This window comes from Etheostoma spectabile, chromosome 5 (assembly GCF_008692095.1).
Source record: "Etheostoma spectabile isolate EspeVRDwgs_2016 chromosome 5, UIUC_Espe_1.0, whole genome shotgun sequence".
In the NCBI taxonomy this organism is placed as follows: Eukaryota; Metazoa; Chordata; class Actinopteri; order Perciformes; family Percidae; genus Etheostoma; species Etheostoma spectabile.
In genome coordinates this window covers 13,260,756-13,283,539 of record NC_045737.1, presented here as the reverse complement: position 1 = coordinate 13,283,539, position 22,784 = coordinate 13,260,756, and the positions used below count along the sequence as shown (strand labels likewise).

The 22,784-nt window shown below is 41.6% G+C and overlaps 2 protein-coding genes across 2 annotated transcripts in view; one reads left to right on the top strand and one right to left on the bottom strand.

The window, feature by feature from the left end:
- sh2d3cb (SH2 domain containing 3Cb) overlaps positions 1-22,784 on the top strand; it is a 76,823-nt gene that overhangs the window by 42,830 nt on the left and 11,209 nt on the right. The gene's annotated exons all lie outside the window — the stretch shown is intronic.
- LOC116689229 (UDP-glucuronosyltransferase 2A2) overlaps positions 1,235-22,784 on the bottom strand; it is a 21,954-nt gene continuing 404 nt past the window's right edge. Inside the window, exon 2 of the mRNA XM_032515662.1 lies at positions 1,235-2,263. Coding sequence (XP_032371553.1) covers positions 1,255-2,263 — 1,009 coding nt within the window. The 3' untranslated portion in view covers positions 1,235-1,254. The remainder of the gene's footprint in view (positions 2,264-22,784) is intronic.

Below are 22,784 nucleotides of genomic sequence, written 5' to 3'. Positions count from 1 at the left end.
GTAATTTAATGTGGGAAAACTAAAGGTTCTGGTTTTTTTTAAACCTGTATCTATATTCACTTCTGAAAAATTCATTTCTGCAAAAGCAATCCTGATACAAACGCGTAGCCGATAAAGTTGTAATCATTATTATATTTTTAAGGATTGTTTCAACATTTTTATTTAGTGTACACCACATTTGGGAATAGTAACACACTGAGTCATTATGTTTGTATATATATATGGTTGTTGAGGCTGTAAGCTCCACACCAGATGGGACTAAACACTGAGATATACATATACACACTGTGACGCGCTCAAGATTGTATTGCAATGATTATTCTCACACGAAAATATAACTAGTACTGCAGCTACCAAATGTATATTATTTTGTGCAAGTGCGGTAGTGCGGCGGTCATCAGAAAGTTTTTGCTCCCAGGTTCACCCCCTCTCTGTCAAGCCCAAAAGACCAAGGTGAACAGGTGAAGCCAACAAATATTATACACTTCTGCTCAAACCCACCACCTATAATATTAGTGCACAATATAATATCAATAAATAATATAAATGAGACCAAAACAACATACAATATGGGCTCCTACGATATTCCTGTGTGTATATTTACTGTACGGTCCAGAATGCAAGTTTTTATATTTTGCAGACTTGGGTGTATAATATGATATAGAAATATACATAAAAGTTAATCACACTTTGGTGAAGCAATAAACTGTTCCATTGTTACTCAGTACACAAGACCAAACTCTTAAAATGGTTATTATAGTTTTTCTTTTACACATATTGTTAATTTTCACTCACAGCTTGCTCACAATCTTTAAATTAGTGGAAAAAAACATGACAACATCATACATCACCAAAAATCACATACAATATTGAATCAGCCCTCAGCCCTAGTGATGAACTCTCACAAGATACAGTACTGTGCCAGTTTTTATAAATTTAACCTTTGCGTTTCAATTAAGTAAGTCACTAGTTTATAACAATATCTTCTTCTACATTAAACCTGTAGGATGTCCTAAACATTGCTGGATATGGACTTAAAACTGATCGCTAGACTCCAGGTCTATATTTTCACCAAATATATTGTAAAATATAACAGATTTTCAAATAGACGTTTGCGGAAGTCTTAGACAATATTAGGTTTGTGAGGGCATTCAGCTACACACACTCAGGCTGTGTTAAACAATTAAGCGCTACACAGTCCTCATTCCTTTTTGACTTTGCTTCACAGAAACACTTTTCGAAAAAAAAACCTAACTACAGAAACAAAAACAGTAAAACTAGCAAAATAACTGCCAGCAGAAACCCCACCACATCAATTGAGTGGTACTGGATCATTGACATCTTGTAAGACTCCGTCCTTAGATGTGCCGCTCCTTTGTGCCTCATGACAAACTCAATCCAGAACATGGCCCGGTCCAGTGGTTTCATGGGCTGGTCTCTCTGCAGGTTGGACAGCGCCTTCATCTTCTCTGTGTAGCTTGGGTCATAGAGTACCTCCTTCAGTGCCTCCAGGAAGTTATCTTTGTTCACAGTTGCAATGTCCAGATTTTTGGCCACACCTCTTGCTTTCATCCTGAAGAAATTGTCATGCTGGTCAAACAGGAGGGGAAGGCCGACCAGGGGGACACCGTGGTAGATGGCCTCCTGTATTCCATTGGTGCCTCCGTGGGCCACAAAAACTCTGGTCTTGGGGTGGCCTAGGAGGTCATTTTGGGGCAGCCAGTCTAAGAGTAAGGTGTTGTTGCCGAGGGTGGATGGTCTTTTGCCTTTGTGCTTCCAGATCACCTTTTGAGGAAGTTGGGCAAAAGCAGCTGCAATGTCCTCAGTAATGTCCTCAGGAAGTGTTGTTACCAGCGTTCCCAATGTCATAACAATGACCCCATGTTCACCAGAGCTCTGGACAAAGTCCTCTAGTTCTTTAGACAGTGGCTTGGAGGGTTTGCACTGAAATCCTGACATGTAGACAATGTTTGGCATTGTGGGTCGGGGAAATTCAAAGGTAAAATCATTTCTCATCAGCCAGATGTCAGCTGCCTGGAACAACTCCATATAATGTACATCATTTCCAAAGTAATGATGGACAAATGGTTTGTAGTTTGAGTCTGTGACATACCAAGTTTGAAAACATGTGAAGGCAAAGTAAAATATGTTTTTGACCCGTTGGGGAAATGTCATCTTGTCAGTCAGCTCTGACGTTGGTATTGGGACATAGGATAGTGGGGAAGGAGCAATTGCATGATGTCCCTCTCCCTGAATAGTCCACCTCACATTTAAGACAAGTGGAAGACCCAAACGGTGAGCCAAAAGAACTCCACCACCAATCGCCGGGTCCGTCAGAACCAAATCATATTTGGCATCATGCAGGCTCTGCATCGTTTTGTATCTCAAACACATCCCGAATCATCGAATCACCTGTTTATCATCTCATAGAACTGCTCCAACAGTCTATATCAAAGCTATAAGGGTATAAATGAAGCACCTTCCCGCCGCATGGTAATCATTGTAGTTACAAAGGACCCAAAGAGTTCTTCATTAAAACCAGCAGAGGAATTATAGTGATGGCCATGTAGTGAGGGGACTCTGGCTTGATGTACCAGCTGTCTGATGGCCGCATCAACTGTGATTTCATGGCCTCTGGAGTGGAGCTCCTCATGAGGACTTTCATGTTGATCCAGTGGCTTCCATCCACAGGGAACACCAAGACTTTCCCTCCATTTACCAAGGTGGGAAGAGCAGATCAGCACTGCAAGTGCCACCAAGATCGGTTGGAAACATCTCTGAAAGAAATCTGACAAGAGATGTGAGGATGTTAGATCAGTCTCTCTCGACAAGGCTGTACATTTCTGAGGTCAAGAGCAGGCATCGACTTAACAAATAACTTACATAAATAACTTAAAATATAGAATTACTCATTTCAGCTTCTTCATAGTTTAGAATGTTTCTGCCGAATGTTGCAGTCCTCTCAGATTAGTATATGATATATTATCTTATATATTATATTTACTGAGAGACAAAGGTTTAAGTCTGGAAAACAACTGCTGAGCCATGATTGAATCGAACTACTGGAAGCTAGACTCATTCGCAAATTTTGGTTGGTGGTTTAGACAAAGATATGACTCGCCATCTTGTAAAACTCCTGATGCTTGTAAAGATACGCTGGTGTACCCTTATCTACAGGTCTGGTGTGGTTATGGTTCAGGATCCCTCAGCTCCTTGAAACTGGGATCAACAAGCTTGTCAATGGAAGTTGGACTCATTTGAAACTCTGATTAGTGGTTTATAAATGGCATGTTGTGTAGTGTTGCAGAGGTCTAAGTTGTGTCATCACAAATCCGCTAACCAGAGTTTGTGTGCGCCAGCTTCGTTCGTTCATGTTTATTGTCTCCATGTGGAAATTATGTTGCAGTAAAAAATACATCACATGGTATTAAAAACACATTAGGACAGAAAAGACAGGGAAGAGAAAAACCATAACATGTATACATCGCCACTATAACATAGACCAAGGCACTATGGGAGGGATGGGATAAGGGTTCCAGACCGCTGTAAGAAAGGGTAATAAAAAAATATAAAACCAAATCTACCTATTATCGTACAGTACCTTCATTATTAAGGAGTTTGTGGCCTATGGAACAAAGGAGAGCTTGCTAAAATTTGGTTTTGCAGGAGTAGAGTCACTTCCAAGAGATTTTGGTCCAAAATTTCAGTTTTTGTTTGTTTATACATGTGTCCTAGCATAGATTGCGTGCATGCCCAAACTTATGGGCTGCATTTTAAATTCAATACTGCAGCCCAAAAAACACATCCTTAAAATCTTTCCCAAAAATAATTGTCAGCAAAAGTACGCTCACTGGTCCAAGACTTACATATTTTTCCGTTCCCTGATTACCAACCCACAGTGTGGAAATCCTGCCTCTAATTCCCAAGATATTCAAAAAGCGGTTTGGATGGTAGATGTTTTCTCACAGCTATGTTCATGTACATGTGTTTCTCATTATAATGTGTTGAATGATTAAGGGGATTTAGTAGCAGCTGCCTTTTGTATTTACAAGGTCAAGCAAGCGTTCACATATGGTGCTAACAAGAAGAAGAATGTACTTGTACTACATTGTGCTTCACAGAGTGTTTAAAAACAGTTATATAATCTTTTGTGAGGAAATATCATTTGTCTCAGGTTCACTAAAGTAAAAGTTATGTGCTACTACTACTTCTACTATTACTACTACTACTATATATATACTATATACTATATGCTTTATAAGTAAATATTTATACACCTGGGTAAAGGTTAATAAAACTACAGTATCTTGAGACCACTGCAAGGACTTAATGATATGGGCTCTATCTTAGCTTATTAAAACTGTTTAGTATTCATAATTTTGATGTGTAAATAACATTTGGAGACCTGAAAATTGAGCCCAATGCATGGAACACAAAAATACTACCAGGAAAACCTGAGGCATTTTGTAAGCTGATACGTTTCTGTTCTCCAAAAATTCCTCAATGTTCTTACTGTATTTGCACACAGTAGAACATTTTGTTCTTTTAGTCGAGTTTTCCTGCAGCCATGAGTCTACTCATTTTCTTCGTCTATAAGATGAACTTCAGGAATACCATAGTGTGAATAAGCATCGCCTGAAGCCAGGTTTCTCAAAGCATTCATAAAGGGCGTAATTTTGTTGAATTTGTCATAAGAACCGTTAATCTTTGAGACATAGCATCCATCTGCAGTACATTTGCTTCACACTCAATGCAAGCACATTACATCACAGTAACTTACAGTAGAATAATCACGCATCCGACTGAAAACAAAACTGAAAAATCAGTAAAATGTTTTTTTAGCTTTGTACCAACATACCGCAAGCCCATTTCATCTTGAACAACTTCTTCACTGGTTTTGAATCTTTGATCTCAGCACTTACCACGAGCGTCCTTGTCAACAGATTTCACGTGTCAACATGAACATGTGTGTCCGGCCTCTTCTCACAGCAGATGGATCACTGATTTACTGTTAGCTCTGACTGTAAAGCAGTTAGGAGGGTGCAGACACTGAACAGGAATAAAGTTCGGAGTGTTTTTCATGCAGCAGCTGCAGGTTGGTATACAAGAGAGCTGAAACGAGGGAGGGGGGGGTGTGACTTGGACATTGACCATGAGTGTAGTACTGAGATCGAGGGATATTGTTGAACTGGAAGCGGCACTTTTTAGAGGTGGAGATTGAAACCCTGACATTTCAGTTTAATGCAGTTGTGTGTACTTTTTCGCAACCTAAAAACTGGTATTAAGCTGTAGGAAGAATGCAGAATTTATTTCACCCAGGGTCAGAGTCAGGAAACAGTTGTGAGGGAAAGCGCGTATCCCCCCCCCCTCCCACCTCTGCTGGACCACCACCCAACCAGTCTTTGACAGCAGAGGGCTGGAAAAACAAGCCGAAATATGTCAATCAGTGGCAGAAAGAAATCGTCACTTGTGGCCATTAATGTATTTAAAAGACAAAACCTGAAGAATAAATAAAAATATTGTGCATCGTCATGCATCTGTTTTAAATATCATTGCCAAACACTATACCTTTTGAAAGTGAGGAGTAATATCTTGTCTCTTTCATATAGTCCCGTTGGGTCTGTATCTGGACAACTGCTCTTGGGCATCGGGTCAGCTAGCACCGATGCCTGTTTTCCTGCGTGATGTTGTGCAGAAACCCACAGGCTAAAACAATGTTGCAGACCTTTTCTGGAGTGTATAGTAGGGTACCCCCCCACCCTGTGACTTGTGTGTGTAGGGTACGTGTGCACTGTTTCTCGGTCATAGAGGTCTTCTAAAAGAGGAGATCGCCATTGGCATTGTAAGTGATCAGCTGCCTTTCGCAGCCCACGCTCAAGTTCAAATTGATAAATGCCGAGCTTTGCAGGAATCGGGTACGCCGTCCTGCGCCTGTTGTAGGTCGTACGCACGTTTAAAATGAAGGGCCAATGTTCTTTTGAGACAAATTACCTAAAACAAATATGCTTCATAGACGCCAAGGTGAAGGATTTTGTCAGGGGAAAAAAACAATTCACCTTTTTAAAACAAGTCAACTTTAACTTGGGGCCTATTTTAAAGATCTAATTTGCGTTTATGGGCGTGGCCAAATCCATTTTGCTAGTTTGGCATCTCATCCCTTTAAAAGCCAGGCGTGTTGTGCCTTGGCGCATTGCTATTATAATGGCGGATTTGCACCATAATATTTTTATTTGTAATGTGTAATCTGCGTGTGTGTGCTGGTGTGCTTCCCTTGTGTGTGTGTGTGTAACAAGCATAGTTTGCGTGTGCTGTGCATAAGCCTAGGCGAATTTACTTAATATGCTGTTAAAATAACCATGAAATGCTGCACTAATGACTTTACACCAGGTTTTTGTTGGTCAGTGGCATGATCACTTTCAGCTGCTCAAGATAGCAATAGCAAGAATTCACCGAACACACCTCCCTGGAATCTTTTGCAAAGCCAGGCGCCTTTGTACCTTGGTGCTTGCTATATGATGGCGGATTTGCCTTGTGTGTAAAAGCATGTGGTGTGCACACTGTGCAAACCCTAGGCACATTACTAATGTGCTGGTAATTGACTACTATTGACTTTAGACCGGTTTTAGTTGGTCAATGGCGTGGTCACGTCCCGCGCCTCGAGATAGCAATGCGTCAAGAATTCACTGAACACACCTCCGTGTAAAACGCCCATGGGGCAAAGATTTGCGCAGGTGCATTTGATGGATGGAAATTGACAACTGCGTCGGTCTTAAACTAGCAAAGACACTTGAGTCAGGCTTTGCGCTGCGCTGGATGCAAGATAGGGCCCTAGCAGTCATATAGCCTCAAAGAGTATATCAGACTGTAGATAGACAATGGTTTTTCTGATTGTCTGTACACTAAAAAAACTAAAACCTTAATCATTTGATGGGCCGACGAGTAAAAGGGACTACACACATTATTAAGAGTTCATAAAATTTCTCTTTTTTCCTCTTTTACGTCTCCAGCCCCACAGTCTGGAAGCCTTGCAGTAGCCGGACCGCCAGTGGGCTCATCCCCGACCCCTCCAGGTGCTTTGATTCCACCCACCCCTGCCTCTCCCAAAAGCACTCTCCGCAGACAGAGTAACGACAGACTGAACCAGGACTCCGTCCTGTGATGTAGGTGGGAGCTGCTACACAGAGTGTACCTGGCCCCCAGAGCTACGTGGAGAGGCTGCGGGTGGAGAAGGGTCGAGTAGCATCAATCAGATGAGGTTGGAGGACGGGAACGTGTACTTCTCGCCGTGGTGGAGGCGGTCTCGTCTTTCAAACCGAACAGGTATCTGTCCTCGCTGATGTACAGGAGAACAAGCTTTGGAAGTGGGCATCCTGCGGAGGGTGAAGGAGGTGCTGCTGCGGAGGTTGACCCCAGGACAGCAGCCAACAGATCACCAAGGCTGACTGCACGGTACTGTGTAAAGCTGCTGTAATCAAGATTTTTTGAATAACAGTGGTTAGAATTACTATTTATAATGTGAAAAGGTTTGCTTGTGTGTTATCTCCAAACTCAGTGTTCTCCTTAACTATACCAAGACTTTAGTTTTAACCCCCTTATGGCACAACAAACTGCTTTGATTGCATCTCACCACAAAACATACCATGCAATGCCCCAACTTGCATGTGCGCTCATAGCCACGTTGTTTGGTTGTTCTGATTGGTGTAGGTCTATTCAATTTTGTGTAGAGGTCTTTTGGCCTTCCCCATTGGAAAACGCCCTTGGAAATCAAAATGAACCGAGAGGTTCCAGAGTAAAAGACATTTGTGAATCAGTCTGGCAATGCAATGTTCTTTATCTCCAGTAGCAAACAGCAGAAAGACACATTAGAAACCAGTGGTGAAGAAGCGGAACTTAGCAACTGAGAGAGACATGTACAGTATTTTCCTCAGGAGTTAGCGGAAACCAAAACAGAGCTAAAAGGAGAAGAGTACTGGTCAGGTGGACACGTCATTTCTAAAGAATGCTTGTTGCTGAGTATCTGCCGGTGTGTAGATTGGAACTGTACGCTTAACTTAAGATGATAATGTGCCAATGTTGTGTTTTAATGCACATTGTATTAATAATTTACAAGTGTTCTCTTTACACAGATTAAGTGAAACACATGACGAGGTGTTCAGAGACAAACATGATATATGGATGATATTTGAGAGTGCATTGTCTTGCTCATAAAACTGCCACTAACTAAAGAAAACCAAAATCAAACACATCAACACAGAAATAGGGCTACACATTAAGTGCATTAAATCACCCACCCACATTTAAAGATGCCTGTCCGGAGTAGATATATAAAAACTAGTATGTCTGTGTTCCCAGGGGCCAGAATTCTGGAGGTGACCCCGGAGGTGGAAAGGATGAGGGAGTCAGTTCTGGGATGGAGCTGCTCGTTACCACATGGACACAGTTAAGACAGGACTACTGGAGAGGTGAGAAAGAATTCAAAAATCTGGGCACCGTCACCCAGACAACCTAGACCACCAGTAGTTCTCATCAGAACACTCAATCAGAAGGGTGTTTCTTTATTGTCGCCAAGATCTTGGCCGAGTACAGAAAGAGGTTTGTAGAGAGCAGCCCCAATTTCATGACGGAATTAATGTCAACCAGCTGCTGGAATTTGGCTGTGGCGTCATTAAAAGTGGTAAAAAGCAACGATCAGCACACCAACAGAAATCCTCAGGAAAACTCATTCGCATTTGCTGGCCTTATAAATCAACAAAGCCCCTTTCATTTATACAATGGGTCAGAAAGATGACGACCACTCTGAAATTAGAAAAAGTCAAGTATCAGGGCATGGGTTTTGCAAAAAGTTGTATACGACTTAGACCCCTTTAATGTGATACGTACAAACGTTGTCTTTTGCTTGAATTAAGCCTTTCTTGTATAGCAAATTAATCCTATATTTGTTTTATTACCAACATTATAGCATAAACACACTTGAGGCGATAACTGTCATAGTCTGACTCAATCTATATGCAAGCATCTTGAACAGTTTTTTTTTTTTTTATATATGTTATATATTTAAGCCTACCCAGTATTTAGATCTATTGTTTGCTTCAGGTATTTGAGGGAGGTTTGTTTGGGAAATGCACCTGGTAACTTTGTACTCTTCTTTGAATGTAAAAATCTAAATAAAGTTTATTTTAACAAGCTATCTTGCTAATGTTACATGTTAAATTTCAGCAGGTTCCCCTAAACTGCAAAGTATACATCAAATTATGAGAATGAATGAAAGTGTGAAACTGAGAAACAGAGGATAGACCCTTTGATTTAGGTTACAACGCTGCCTTGGCTCTTGGTGCAGCCCTTAAGATTTAAACCATGAGTAAGTCAAACAATGTGTGAAGTTTGTCCTAAGAACAGCAAGTTGTCCTCCATTTCACTCCATCCACCAGTTTGGTTTTCTTTTTGGGGAGAAATGAAATGTGTATATGAGCTAAACATCTGCAGGTTCCAGACCATGGCGATCATGCTGGCTGTGGATGTGTTGGGCTGCACAGGGAGAGGAGGAGACGGGCCGGCCTGCTTCATAAAATCATCCAAATCGCAGCTGAGCTCAAGGGCACTAGGGCAACATGTTCGGATTTGCTGCCGTCATGAGAGCGCTAGAGCTGCCGCAGGTACGCATGCGTCACTTACAGAATTACATTGATTGGAGGATTTTTTGGGGGTATTTTGTGGGAGACAGACGGAGCATGAAAAGAAGGAGGGGACAACAGCAACAGATGTCCTGCTGAACATGAAAGAGGTCTAAAGTTCAAATTCACACATTATGTGTTGCTAAGGTTATCCTCTGCAATAAAACCTGAGTAAACCCCTTACCCACTGTCCATAAAAAACCACTGGCACGGCGTATTGCATAATATACTATTTATCTTTTATTGGTGTTATAAATTCAAAAGAATTTATAGGTCAGTACTGTGTTATTTGTCAAAGTTTGCATGATTGTTTTTTCAATAGAGAAACATCTTTAAATTGTATTTGTCATTCTTTCTTTTTTTCAAAGTTTGTATTCAAGAGATTATCTTTTACAGAGTCACATCACTGCATCTCCTTAGACTGTACTGATGAATATATAAATACAGTACATCCGGTCAAATTACCCTTTTATTTTATTCCATGTCAGAATAAACACATACAAAAGAAATACAGTATATAAAATACAAAATCTAAAAACTTTGTACTTTTTCATTAAATGCAAGTTGTTTTTTCATTTTGTATACGGCGAAAAAACATCACATCCAGTGGAATCCCATTACACATTTTTTTCCCTCCAAACTCTTCTACCAAATACCATATTATGGCTAAAACACTATAGAGAAGATATTGGGCCCTATTTCAACGATCTAAGTGCACAGGGTGAAGCACATGATGCAGGTGCTTTGGGGAGAACCTGCGGATCCGCTCTGTAACGGCGGGGCGTCTGTAGGTGTGTGTTTGGGCGTAACATGCCATGAACCAACCAGAGTGTCATCTCCGTTTCCTTTAAAAGCCAGCACGTTTTTACCTTGAGCCATGCTCTCTGCCATGCCATAAGCATTTATAGCATGTGTGTGTGTGCCTTCTCTGTGTTACAGCGTATCACACTGGCAGTAACCCTAGGCATATACGTAATTTGACTCGTTAGTTGACTACTATTGACTAGACCAGGTTTTTTTGGTCAATGGCGGGTCACTTCCCCGCTCCGAGATCAAGATCACCATGAACACACTCCCTGTAGGACCAGAAAGACCATGGGCGCAAAGTGGGCAGGTGCATTTAATGGACGGAAATTGACAACTGCTCGGTCTGAGAGTTTCAAATGATGTTTGAGGCTTCCAAGGTAGTGAGTAAAGATACTGTTCTCGTCTAAGAGAAGGCAGACTCAAGATCGACACTGGACCTGGGGGGCCACACCCTACATCTGGAAGCCATTACTGACTGACTGTTAAAGGTGATGTTTCACTTTCTCTAAGAGAGTGTCATGGTTCTTGTCTGCGCAGGACCTGGACGGCCATTCGCCACGCAGCGAACACAGGGATGGGGGCTAGTATTCTGCTACGAGAAGAGCTAAAAACGGGCGCAGCAGCTGTAATAGAGGGCAAGAAAAGTGAGCAGTGAGAGGTAGGGGTCCTCCACTGCATGGTCCATTTGCAAAACACATCTTTTTTACAAAAAAAACAAAACAAGGACTCTGTCTTGTGTCGTCCTCCAGAAGCTGCCCGCTGCCAACAGCCACACCTTCACCCACTTTACCCCTCCTGTCCTGTTGGAGAAGAGTATAGCCGTAGCGGTGAGGGACAGAGCCTGGGAGACGGAGACGCGATTGAGACAGTGGAAAGGGGTGGACGTGGTCATGTTCCACCTTGGGAGCAGAACCATCAGCCCAGCTGGGGGGCATCTACGCTCCACGCTGGAGCAACTGCAACAAGTGTGGAGGGAGTGGAGAGAGATGAAGAAAAGATGTAAGAGAGCGAGAATGAGTAAAGGAGAAAAGAGGAGGGAGAGGAGAGGTAGGAGAGGTCGTAGAGAAGGAGGAGGAGGATCGGAAAAAGAGAGGGAGATTAGAACGCTAACGCTAGAGAGCGAGACTGCGAAGGGAGGGAGTAGGGAGAGAGATGTTACTGACTTCAGTCAAAACTGGTTCAAAGGAAAAGACCGACCATGATTGTTAGGAATAAACCCAAGTAAAGTAATAATTTAGTCCCTATACCTGTGGATTTGATGAACCTTTGTAGTTGGGCCTTCCAGTTGTGGTTATCAAACAGGGTCTCGTCGGCATTATATAAACTTAGAGAAAAAGCTCGTGTTTAATTTCATCCAGCTTGTTTTTTTTGAAACATGGTCTTAGAGACGAGGTGATCAAAGGGGCTTCCGCCCAGGAAGTGGGTGTGGCGGGGGGGGTGGGCAGCAAACAGGGGGGGGTGGGGGGGGGTGGGGGGGGCACGGGGGGGTCAGGGGTCGGGGGGGGGGGGGTAAGGTCAGGGTGGAGGGGGGAGGCTGTACGGGCCGGTTACACAAGGGAGTGATTTACAGAAATAAATTTAAAAATTTCAAACGATTAGAAATAGCACATGTTAGCCATAATTTTAACACAAGATAAAATAGTGGACAAATTTAAAATAAAAACCAAAGACAAATAACTAAAAAGGGAACAGCTCTTTTTGAATTTTCACGCCTATATTAGTGCTGCAGGTCGGTTGCGCGCAATGTTTATAGGTGGGGTGATGCAAGTACTGACGTACTTTTGGGCGTGGGACTGAAAGTTTTGTGGGAACCCGCGGTTAGAGGGGGGGAGGGCACCATCAGGGCACATCACAGTGGGCACCGTCCCCTGAAATATGATTGGCCCTCCCTTTTTGAAGGGAATTGATAATAAGCATTAGTAAAGCTAAATCAAATTAACATTGCATATCATCAAAGTTTGTGTTCATTATTTGCCACATGCTATAGCCCGCAGTGCCCTCTGCCCCAGTTACGGGACTTTGATCATATTCATACTCATGAGTTTGGCAACTCTGCCTTATTCCATTGATGTGGAATTAGCTAATTGCTTTAAGCATGTGTAATGTTTAAGTGTTAATCATCGGTAAAACTTGGCTAGTCGAGCTAGAGTTAGTAGGGAGTGACAGTTGCAGGAAAGAAGCTTTCTCAAAATCATGCTTGGTAGGGTGTGTAGAGACCTGGGAGGCCTCCGGAGGGGAGGGGTCATGAACAGTCTGTGGTTGGGGTGAGAGCAGTCTTTAATGATGCGTGTGCGCTTGTGCTCCTTTCGAAGTTATCATTTAAAGAAGAAAAAAGATTTAAAAATGTAGGAGGTAAAACGTGAAAAATAAAAAATCAGGTTATTTTGAGATAATGTGAACTTGCTGTTGATCCACTAATAAGGGTTGGCGTTGATGTGTGCAGGATTTCCAGGAGCAGGCGGAGAGTCCTGGAGCTCTTCTGACCGACTTCCAGATGAGGCTGCTGTGGGGGAGCAGGGGGAGCACGAGGAGAGCCAAGGTTGCGATACGCCAAGTTTGACCGGTGCTGACAGCCTTGTCCAACAGGCTGGAGCAGCCCCTGTCCGTGCTGAACAATACACTGTTTTTAAAGACTTAGTTATACCTGGAAGAGCTCAGAAACACTACATGCAGAAGATGGTGGAGGGACTGGAAGTATTAAAAGTAGTCCAGCACCTGGAGGACAGAAGATGCAAACCAAGGAAGTACAAAATGTACAGTCCACATGGAAGGCTCACAGCTACGCTTTGGTGCTTTTCTTTTGTCAAACTGTTTTTGATTACCAAGATCGGTATTCCAACACAACTTTATGTTTCAAAGTGCGATTCCAGAGGACTCCAAGTATCCAAAAGGACCAAAAATGTGAACGAAAGATATGTGTAAATATGCGATACTGTGCAGGTTGTGAGTGGTACGGTGGTTTTGTTTGTCTGCAGAAAAAAACACAGGAGAGTTGTTTTGTGTTGTCATGTGGAGACATCTTCTGTGATGAGATCAGCCTCTTAGCTAATGTATAGCAATGTTTTTATGTCTGCCTGAAGGCGGACTTCCCTAAATCTAAAACGTACTGTATGTCATAGTTTACAACCCAATAACAGAATAACATGTATCTACTTTTCCAGTTTATTGTATACATGTTATCATAAATGTATTAGTTTTCTAATTTAACGTGAGTAGTCTTTCTTTTGTTATGGGTTGTGATTACCATATGTGTAAGTGGAAGTGATGTGAACTTAAAGTGAAGATTCTAACCACAACAAGTACAGCACACAGGCCCAGTGTATTTACATTTTAGTATTATAGTATATGTCTAAATAGTATATGTCTAAAATTGAGCTCCCGAAATGTGAAATGTAAATAAAGTTTATTACAAAAAACAAACAAAAAGTGTGCAGAGGATGGCAGAGCAGAGACTTCCACACAGTAATCTCAAATCTCACAGTAACGTTTCTTCAGATGTTATCCCTGTCAAAGTGGCACAAAAATGAATGGCAGTCAATGGTTTGCTAATGGTTATGACACAATTGATATTTTACAAAAGAGTTCCTGGTACGGAGCCATAACATGAGGTATAAGGTAACGGAGCCTTTTATACGTTGTCTAGATGATAGATAGATAGAGATAGATAGATATTTATTGATCCACAAAAATGGGAAATTACAGTGTTACAGCAGACACACAAAATATACATAAATACAATATACATGAAATACATAAGAATATAATAACAAAATATAAAGAATAAAATATAAGAATTAAGAACAAAATTTAAGTATATACAAACATGGAAAAAACTAAAGTGTGCACGCTGTTAAATATAAGTATGCTAAAAAATGTAAAATGACCATCGTTCCGGTTGCCCTTATTGCAATGTTGGGTGCTCAGAGTCTCATCTAGCACCCAGGGGGACAGTGTTGAAGAGTTTTATTGTCTGTGGTAGGGCATATTCCTGTAGCGGTCCGTGCGGCATTTAAAATGTCGGAGCCTCTAGAGAAGCTGCTCCTTTGTGGACCAGTGTGGGGTGGAGAGGGTGGCAGGGTTATCCTGATTATAACAGTTTGTTCAGCGACTCCTCTACCAAAAGGCTCCAAACACAAAAAATGTCGTCCAGTTTGCAGCGATCACAGAGCCAGCCTTCCTGATCAGTTGTTCAGTCTGTTTGTGTGGCCGGCTCCGATGCTGCTGCCCCAGCAGATGGCGGGAGGAGAACAGAGCGATGGCCACAACAGACTGGTAGAAGATTCTCCAACACCGGCGACACGTTGAAGGATCTCAGCTTCCTCAGGAAATAGAGTCTGCTCATCCCCTCTGTAAACAGCAGAAGGGGATGAGCAGACTCTATTTCCTGAGGAAGCTGAGATCCTTCAAGTGTGCAGCAGTCTTGTGTCTTTAGGAATAATTAATGGACAGATAAAGTTTTTAAATGCTTCAGATGTAAAGTATTCGCTGTCAAAGTGGAGCCAAAATGAATGGCAGTCAATGGGATGCTAACTGGGTGAGTGCCTGGTAGAATTCTGCATGGCGCCGTATGAGCTACGCTTTGTGGACGTTGGCCTTACCCTTTGGTCCAAATGGTCCTGACGCTTCGCCCACATGCCAGATGCTTTCTGGGTAATGTTGTCCATATGTCACTTATTCAGTGTTCATGGCGCCGTCCTGTAATATTGTTTTCTGTACTATTGCAACCGCACTTTACAAAACCTTGGTTGAAACCACTTTACTTTACACTCAGCCATACCTTCTGCTCATTGTCGGTTGTTTGTTTGTGTGTTTACTGTGTTGGTTGTTTGTTTTGTTTTTATTGTAGAAAATGCGCTGTATAAGGGCATTTCCCCGCTGTGGGATGAATAAAGGTATTAATGCTAATCTAATCTAATCTAATAATCTTAAAAGTACTAAACCTTAAATCTTAAAAACTAAAAACTTTAAAAAAGGTAAATGCGACTAGATTAATTAATGACCATTCGCTTTAAAAAATTCCCCAGAGCAACTAGGAAACGGTAGTCAACTTATAAATTTGAAATGGGACATTTTCCAAAGTCAGTTGATGAGAGAGTTTTGTTAGGTTCACTTATGCGCGCCACATAACAACAACATCAGATCTTGTTGCACTTTCCTGAGGGGACTGTGTCTCTACACAGCTCTCAAGCTCAAACTATGGGCCACTTGCCAAAAATGCTCTTAAAAAAAAACTACTGAGATGTAACAGTGAATGAATGTCAAGAAAATAACAAAACAAACACAATCAGGCGCAGAGCCAATACCGAGCACTTTACGGCTCTCTTCTGCACCCAATGTTCAACTCCAATGTTTAACATAAAGAAACACATTTCTACAGGGACCAGAAACAAAGCATGATTTAAAATCATGTTTTGCCCAAATTTAAACTATGACCTAGTATGTTGAACATAGTGGAGAGTTAGTTGATATTTTGGCTTATTTAGCTAGTCAAAAATATGAGCTAGTAATCATAATTGGAGGTGGACACGAGCAGTGGAAACAAACTGATAACCATCTATAATGAATTCCATTTTCTCCGTTTAAGGCCCTGTGATAGTTTTAATGTTTCATCATGCAAATCAGGACTCTGCTACTAAGACAATATAAATTCTGGATTTGGGACAACTGCTTTGATTTCGCGACACCCTACATTCAGGCCCACCTCTACTTAGCCAGGCCCCACATCTGTCACGTTGCATCTGCCACTGAACACGATGGCATTGTCCTGCATGCGCTACTGGTTACGATTACCCAAACTAATTCAGTATATAAGTGGTGTAAGATAATACCAATAAGATGCTTGGCGTGGTAGTGATATAACACATACTTAAGGAACAGAACCAGTAATTTAATTTCATCATTTATTTTTTCATCCTTTATTTAACAGAGAATATCCATCATTAATTACACAAAAACATTCTGGTCCTTTGCCTTCATGGCCTTCAAGTAAACACATAGAGTTGTATGGTCCATGTTACTCTTTAATATTTGAATGCAGAAAATAAAACATTCAAGGTGAAATTATAATGAATTAAGTGATAAATACAGAAATGGACAGTAGGCAAACCCAAGCATGAATATTTTTTCAATAACTTTAAAAGAATGAAACACAGGAAGAAAAATTGTAATTACAAACTTAAAAGCGGTCAGTGAGCACACACCTTCATCCAGCCTACATAGTGAATGTATAAGTTAAATATGTAGTTATGGAATGTGTACGTTTTTATTGTACCGGTATCTGTATCACATCGTATAACAAGAAGCAAAGTGACGGGTAAGCAATAGAGGAAATAGATTATAGAAGGGGTATGTGTACAACAACACACTAAAATCACTAGAAGACACATATTGAATCTTCACCATTTGCGCCCATACTGTAGAGTATACACAATCAACACAGATCGTTGTGCCAGTATTTTTTCAAGGAAAAAAAAAAGGAATCCTTCAAAACATTCTCGGGATATGAAATTAAATAATAAAACTGTGACTCAAGGTGAACTTTTCATAAAACTGCATTGTCAATTATCTACCGATGTTTATTAAAGTGCCACCAGGATCCAGAGAACGTGAAACCATTATTGCGCTGTGCATTGATCATCTTTTTTCACTTGGTTTTTGAGAAAACACTTCCCCAAAAAAAACTTAACTACAGAAACAAAAAATAGTAAATACCAGCAAAATAACTGCAGCAGAAACCACCACATCAATTGAGTGGTATGGATCTTGGACATCTTGTAAACTACGTCCTTAGATGTGAGCTCCTTGTGTCTCATGACAAACTCAATCCAGAACCAGGGCCCGTTCCAGTGGGTCTGGGTGGTTTCTCTGACAGGTTGGACGCGCATTCTATAGTCTCTGTGTAGCTGGTCATAGCGTACCTCCTTCAGTGCCTCCAGGAAGTTATCTTTGTTCACTGAGTTGCAATGTCCAGATTTTTGGCCAAACCTCTGCTTTCATCTGAAGAGGTTGTCATGCTGGTCAAACAGGAGGGGAAGGCGACCGGGGGACAACGTGGTAGATTGCCTCCTGTTTTCCATTGGTGCCTCCGTGGGCCAAAAAACTTGGTCTTGGGGTGGCCTAGGAGTCCTTTTGGGGCAGCCAGCTCTACGGTAAGGTGTGTTGCCGAGGGTGGTGAGTCTTTTGCCTTTGTGCCTTCAGATCAACTTTTGAGGAAGTGGGCAAAAGCAGCTGCAATGTCCTAGTAATGTCCTCAGGAAGTGTTGTTACAGCGTTCCAAGTGTCATAACAATGACACTGTTCACCAGAGCTCTGGACAAAAGTCTCTAGTCTTTAGACAGTGGCTTGGAGGGTTGCACTGAAATCCTGACATGTAGACAATGTTGGCATTGTGGGTGGGGACAAATCTCAAAGGTAAATCATTTCTCATCAGCCGAGACGCTTGCTACTCATGGTACCAAATGACTGGTAGTTACTGGAAAACCATTGAAAGAACTCAAGACAGAATATTTTGAGTCGCGAATCCTGCTTAGCATCATGCACCTCCCCCTCATTAGGGACAGAAGAGGAGATGAATTGATGCCTTGAGTACACACAGTAAAGGTGAGCCAGTGGCCAAAAGCAGATTCAGATGGGTCTCGATGCCAAATACAAGTTGGCTACAACATTGAGGCTCAAAGCATCAATTATGGTTTTAGACCCGCGAATTGATCACCTGTTCATGCACTCTGAATTGGTATAAAAAGGACAGGAAGTGAAGCAATTGCAGTCCAAGCTCCCTCTCACGGATAAACGCCCAATAGAAACACATAAAAACGATGAACCCACCCCATAACGGTAATTCTGATCTTTATATACCCACTCAAAAATCAATTCGATACTTATGACATCCCACTTACCATATGTCTGTGCGTCCTGTCACCCTCCGATACTCACTTAATCTCCACTAAACTAATGGCTCCAAAAATCAAGCCTTACAAACAAACCCCAAAAAAAAAATTTACTTACACCTATGGTACTGCTACATAACACACACCCTCAAAATATCCGCGGACACGCACGCGTTATATAGAGAAACGCACCTATCCGCTATGCAACACGATAAGTCAAGCATGCCATACTGCCTTTAGAATAGAGGTCTAAGTGAGCAGACCTTCTCGCTGAATGGTAACATCCGTAAGTTGCAAATGAGCACAAAGAGTTCTCATCAGAACCAGCAGATGGCATGTTATAGTGAGGCTGCCCTCTGTAGTTGAGGGGGACTCTGGCTTGAGTCCACGCGTTGTGATGGCCGCATCACTTGATTTCATGGCCTTTGGAGTGGAGCTCCTCATTGAGGAACTTGATGTTGATCCAGGGTACATCCACAGGGAACACCAACAGACTTCTTCCTCCATTACAAGGGTTGAGAGCCAGGCATAGACTGCAAGTGCACCAGATCGGGGTGGAAAATCTCTGAAGAAATCTAAATGACAGAGTGTGAGGATGCTGAGCTAGTATCTCACATCCAACTTTCAAATAGACATAACACGATGTAACGTAGCAGCACAGAGAGGCACACAGTTCTGTTTCAAAAATTTGTGTGCCGGGGCGTTGAGGAGAAGCGAACGCAGACAACTAACCGGTCCAAAAAGCCCTGTGTTCTTGTGTTTATTTAAAAAAATAACAACATGCTAAGATAAGTTAGCATAGGAAAGGGACCTCATCTTAAGTAAGTTGGATAAGTCCTTTTATAGATATCGAGATAGCACAAATTCCCACGCTTGCTAAACTTTGTCTGCCATTTTAGACATGGACACAGAGGTCTACAGGACCATCGATTTACAAAAAATTCAATTTATGTCACCAGGCTTGGCCAGCCTGGAATACAAAGTGTCAGTTGAATTATAGAGGGGTTCATGCTGATGTCTCATCAAAGCAGTGTAATGCCAATCACCTGTTTACATAACTACTTTTCAATCATCAATTTTAGTTAAAAGTCTAAAGAGACAAGCCAATGTCCTCTAAGTCTTGCCCGATTTATAGTTGTAGACAATGCAATATATGGATAGAACACCAGCGCACCAGTGTACGGTTGCGTACTGGGTATTGATGTTTACTACACAACAGCATAACATTTGCCCATCTTGAGATGAACAATCTTACACCATACTCCCAGCGGAGACCATTAAAAGGTTTACAATTCGCAGCCAAACACTAATCCTATGAAAATGACTTTCCAACAATGATTGTCAGCAAAAGCACGCTCTAGGTCCAAGACTTAATAATTCTCCGTTCCCGATACACAACCATAAGTGTGGAAATCCTGCCACTAATCCAAGATTTTACAAAAACTGGTGGATGGTAGATGTTTCACTCTCAGTGTGCACAGCGTTGTGTCATGACATGTGTCGATCAGTATGAATAGGTATTGAAGATGACAAAGGGGATTAATAGCAGCTGCCTTGGATTTACCAAAGTCAACAAGGCATTCACAATAAGGTGGGCTCAAACTCACCAGAAGAACCCAAAAGGTTTAGACATATGGCTGGTATATAATTCTTGGAGGAAAATATATTTCTGTTCAGGTTCAAATCGAGTAAATAGTATCGTCACTATACTACTACACCACTACTACTAATACTAAGATCATAATGACTCAACCCTCTTGATGCAAATGGGATCCTCCAAAAAAATTAATCCCAACATATATAATGTCCATATGATAGCATTCCAACCACACTATCTGCGGGGTAACGGTTATAAAACTTCATAACTTGGAGGACCGCTGTGCAGGGGTATTAATGGAAAGTGGCTCTATGTTCTTTAATAAAAACACTATTACTAATTTATAACGTTTATGTGCAATATAACACATCTTGGAGACATGAAAGGGGAGAGGATGCATAAATGACAAAAAACTACCATAGTATAGGTACAAGTGCATATCTCTGAATAATGGAAGAAAAAGTTGATGTGACATTCGTGAAGCAACATGCTCTGTTTCAAATTAATGGTCCTCCAGTTCTTGCTGTAGTGTGCATTACAAGTAAGAATTGCTTTTTGTGAATCTGAGTTTTTCTGCAGCCATGAGTGTGCTCTTTTTTTTTACAGAGTCTATAAGACAAACGTATAGGAATACCTACGTTTGATAACATCGTCTAAACCCAGGTGTGCCCAAAGCATTCATACAAGTGGATGTAAATCTCCCGTATGTTATTACTGTCAATAGCAACCGTTAGTCTTGAGATTTAGCATCCATCTGCAACTAACATTCGTGCGTTGCAGCACTCAATGCAAAGCCACATAGACATCACAGAACTACATCACAGGATAACTACGTCTATCACAAATGGTGAAAACAAAAACGGACTGCCACTAAAAAATCAGTAATCACTTTTGTTAAGGCTTATAGATCAAAACACCACTAGATATGTACAGCCTGTAGAACCCTTCCACTGACCTTGATTATTTGATCTCAACACCTTACCACGAGCGTCCCAGATTACGTGTCACACAGAGCTGGTAAACTTGGTGGTCCAGCCTCTGTCTACAGCAGATGGATGCAATGAATGACTGTGTCACTCTTGATGGTTTCAAAGCAGTGGGAGTGGTGTAGACACTGAACAGTAGTGGGCGAGCTGTGGACCGTTGATCATTGTTGGCCACTGCGTCTTAACTCGGAACAGAGGCCAGATTCTATCCCAATTTGAAGTGCCACTCAACAAGCTCTTGGTAGGTGAGGCACTGATCTTATGTATTCATGATTACGAAGAAAATAATTATTAAAAACAAACAGAGGACAGCGCCAGTCAAATTCGATTGAATTGTACAGCTACACCAGGACTATTGACGGTCAGTGTGCGTATGTGAGTTAAAACAGATAAAAAAATTAAAACAAACGAACTAATACTGAAGAAAGCAAAAATAGAAAAAATATTGAATTAAATATTTGACAGAAGGACAGTTGAAATTAAAATTTATTAACAGTGATGAACCCTAAATGCAATAAATAGTTTTTTTTGTCATGGTTCTGTGGTTGTCAGTGGTTTGAACTTTAAGGTTGTTGTAGTGTCTGTAACCAAATGTGCTCATGCAGAACAGCATGTAACCTTTAATGCCAGTCATGTTCTTGTGTGAGGACAAATTATCTAATACAAATGTGCGTTCACGTAGTGGCTAAGGGTTGAAAGGAGTGTAAGGGAACAAAAAAACAATCTGACATTTTAAAAAACTAAGTCAACTTTACCCATGACCCCTAGATGTCTATATATTCATGGTCACAAGTTGGGGTCATACGACTCTTTCATTGCCCATCCATTATGAACAGAATCTACCCAGCGAGAATCACGTTGCATTGTTTTGTAACAGGACTCGCAGCGCGTTTCAGATCTCAGCATACCATTGATGGGCTAACACAAATTGCAAAACGTGTTGGACGCCACTGGCACTCCTTTTTATTTATAAGGGTCAGTATAAGGACTTCTTCCTCTTATTGAACACTTATATCTCCGAGGTCGGAGGAGGGACATACACCTGCGTCACAGGATCTGGTTATTGACAGTCCAGAAAGCCGCACTGACTCGGCAAAAAGGCTTTTAATTTGTTAACAGTTAAGGCTTTAAAGCTTTGACCAGTGGGTGTCCTTGTTTTTTCAAAACATGCCATGTGTGGAGCCACGTGTTAAAGCAAAGGGGACTGGACCTCTTTCTGACCCAAAGAATTTTCGGCCATATACCAAGGCCATTTCTTGGCCAAAGTCATGGAAAAAAGTAGTCTGTACCCAATTAGTATCTTTTGCAGGTAAATGACATTTATGACACTTTGTTGTTGAGACAGGGACCATGACATACTGAATAAGTAGACTCCAACACTGTTGGGGAACATCGGGGTTGGTTTGGAATGGTTACCTCTACTTGGTGGCAGAACTTTTAGTTTGTCAGTGGGAAAATGTGTGTCTGATCTGCAGAGGCTTTTGTGGGGTGCCGCAGGGTAATCGGTTGGGAACCTATTTGTTCCTTGCTGTACTACTTCTTGCAGCAGGGAGCATCCAGAAGTTCAAGTGAAGGCCTATCTGTATGCGGATGCTCTGCAAACTGTAATGCTACTTCATAGCACCCCAGGAGCCACATAACTTTGCGCTCTCACTACTTGGTTTGGTCAAAGTGACAGAATGCTCACTGAGAACAACTGCAACTAAACCCAAGAGACAAGAGACGTTGATTGTGAGCTCCGACAGTGCTGTGCCTGGACTAGCAGCACATCGGAAACTTGAGCTGTAACTGTTAAAAGCAAACCTGCGCAACTGGATGTCTTCATGGAGGGAGCGAT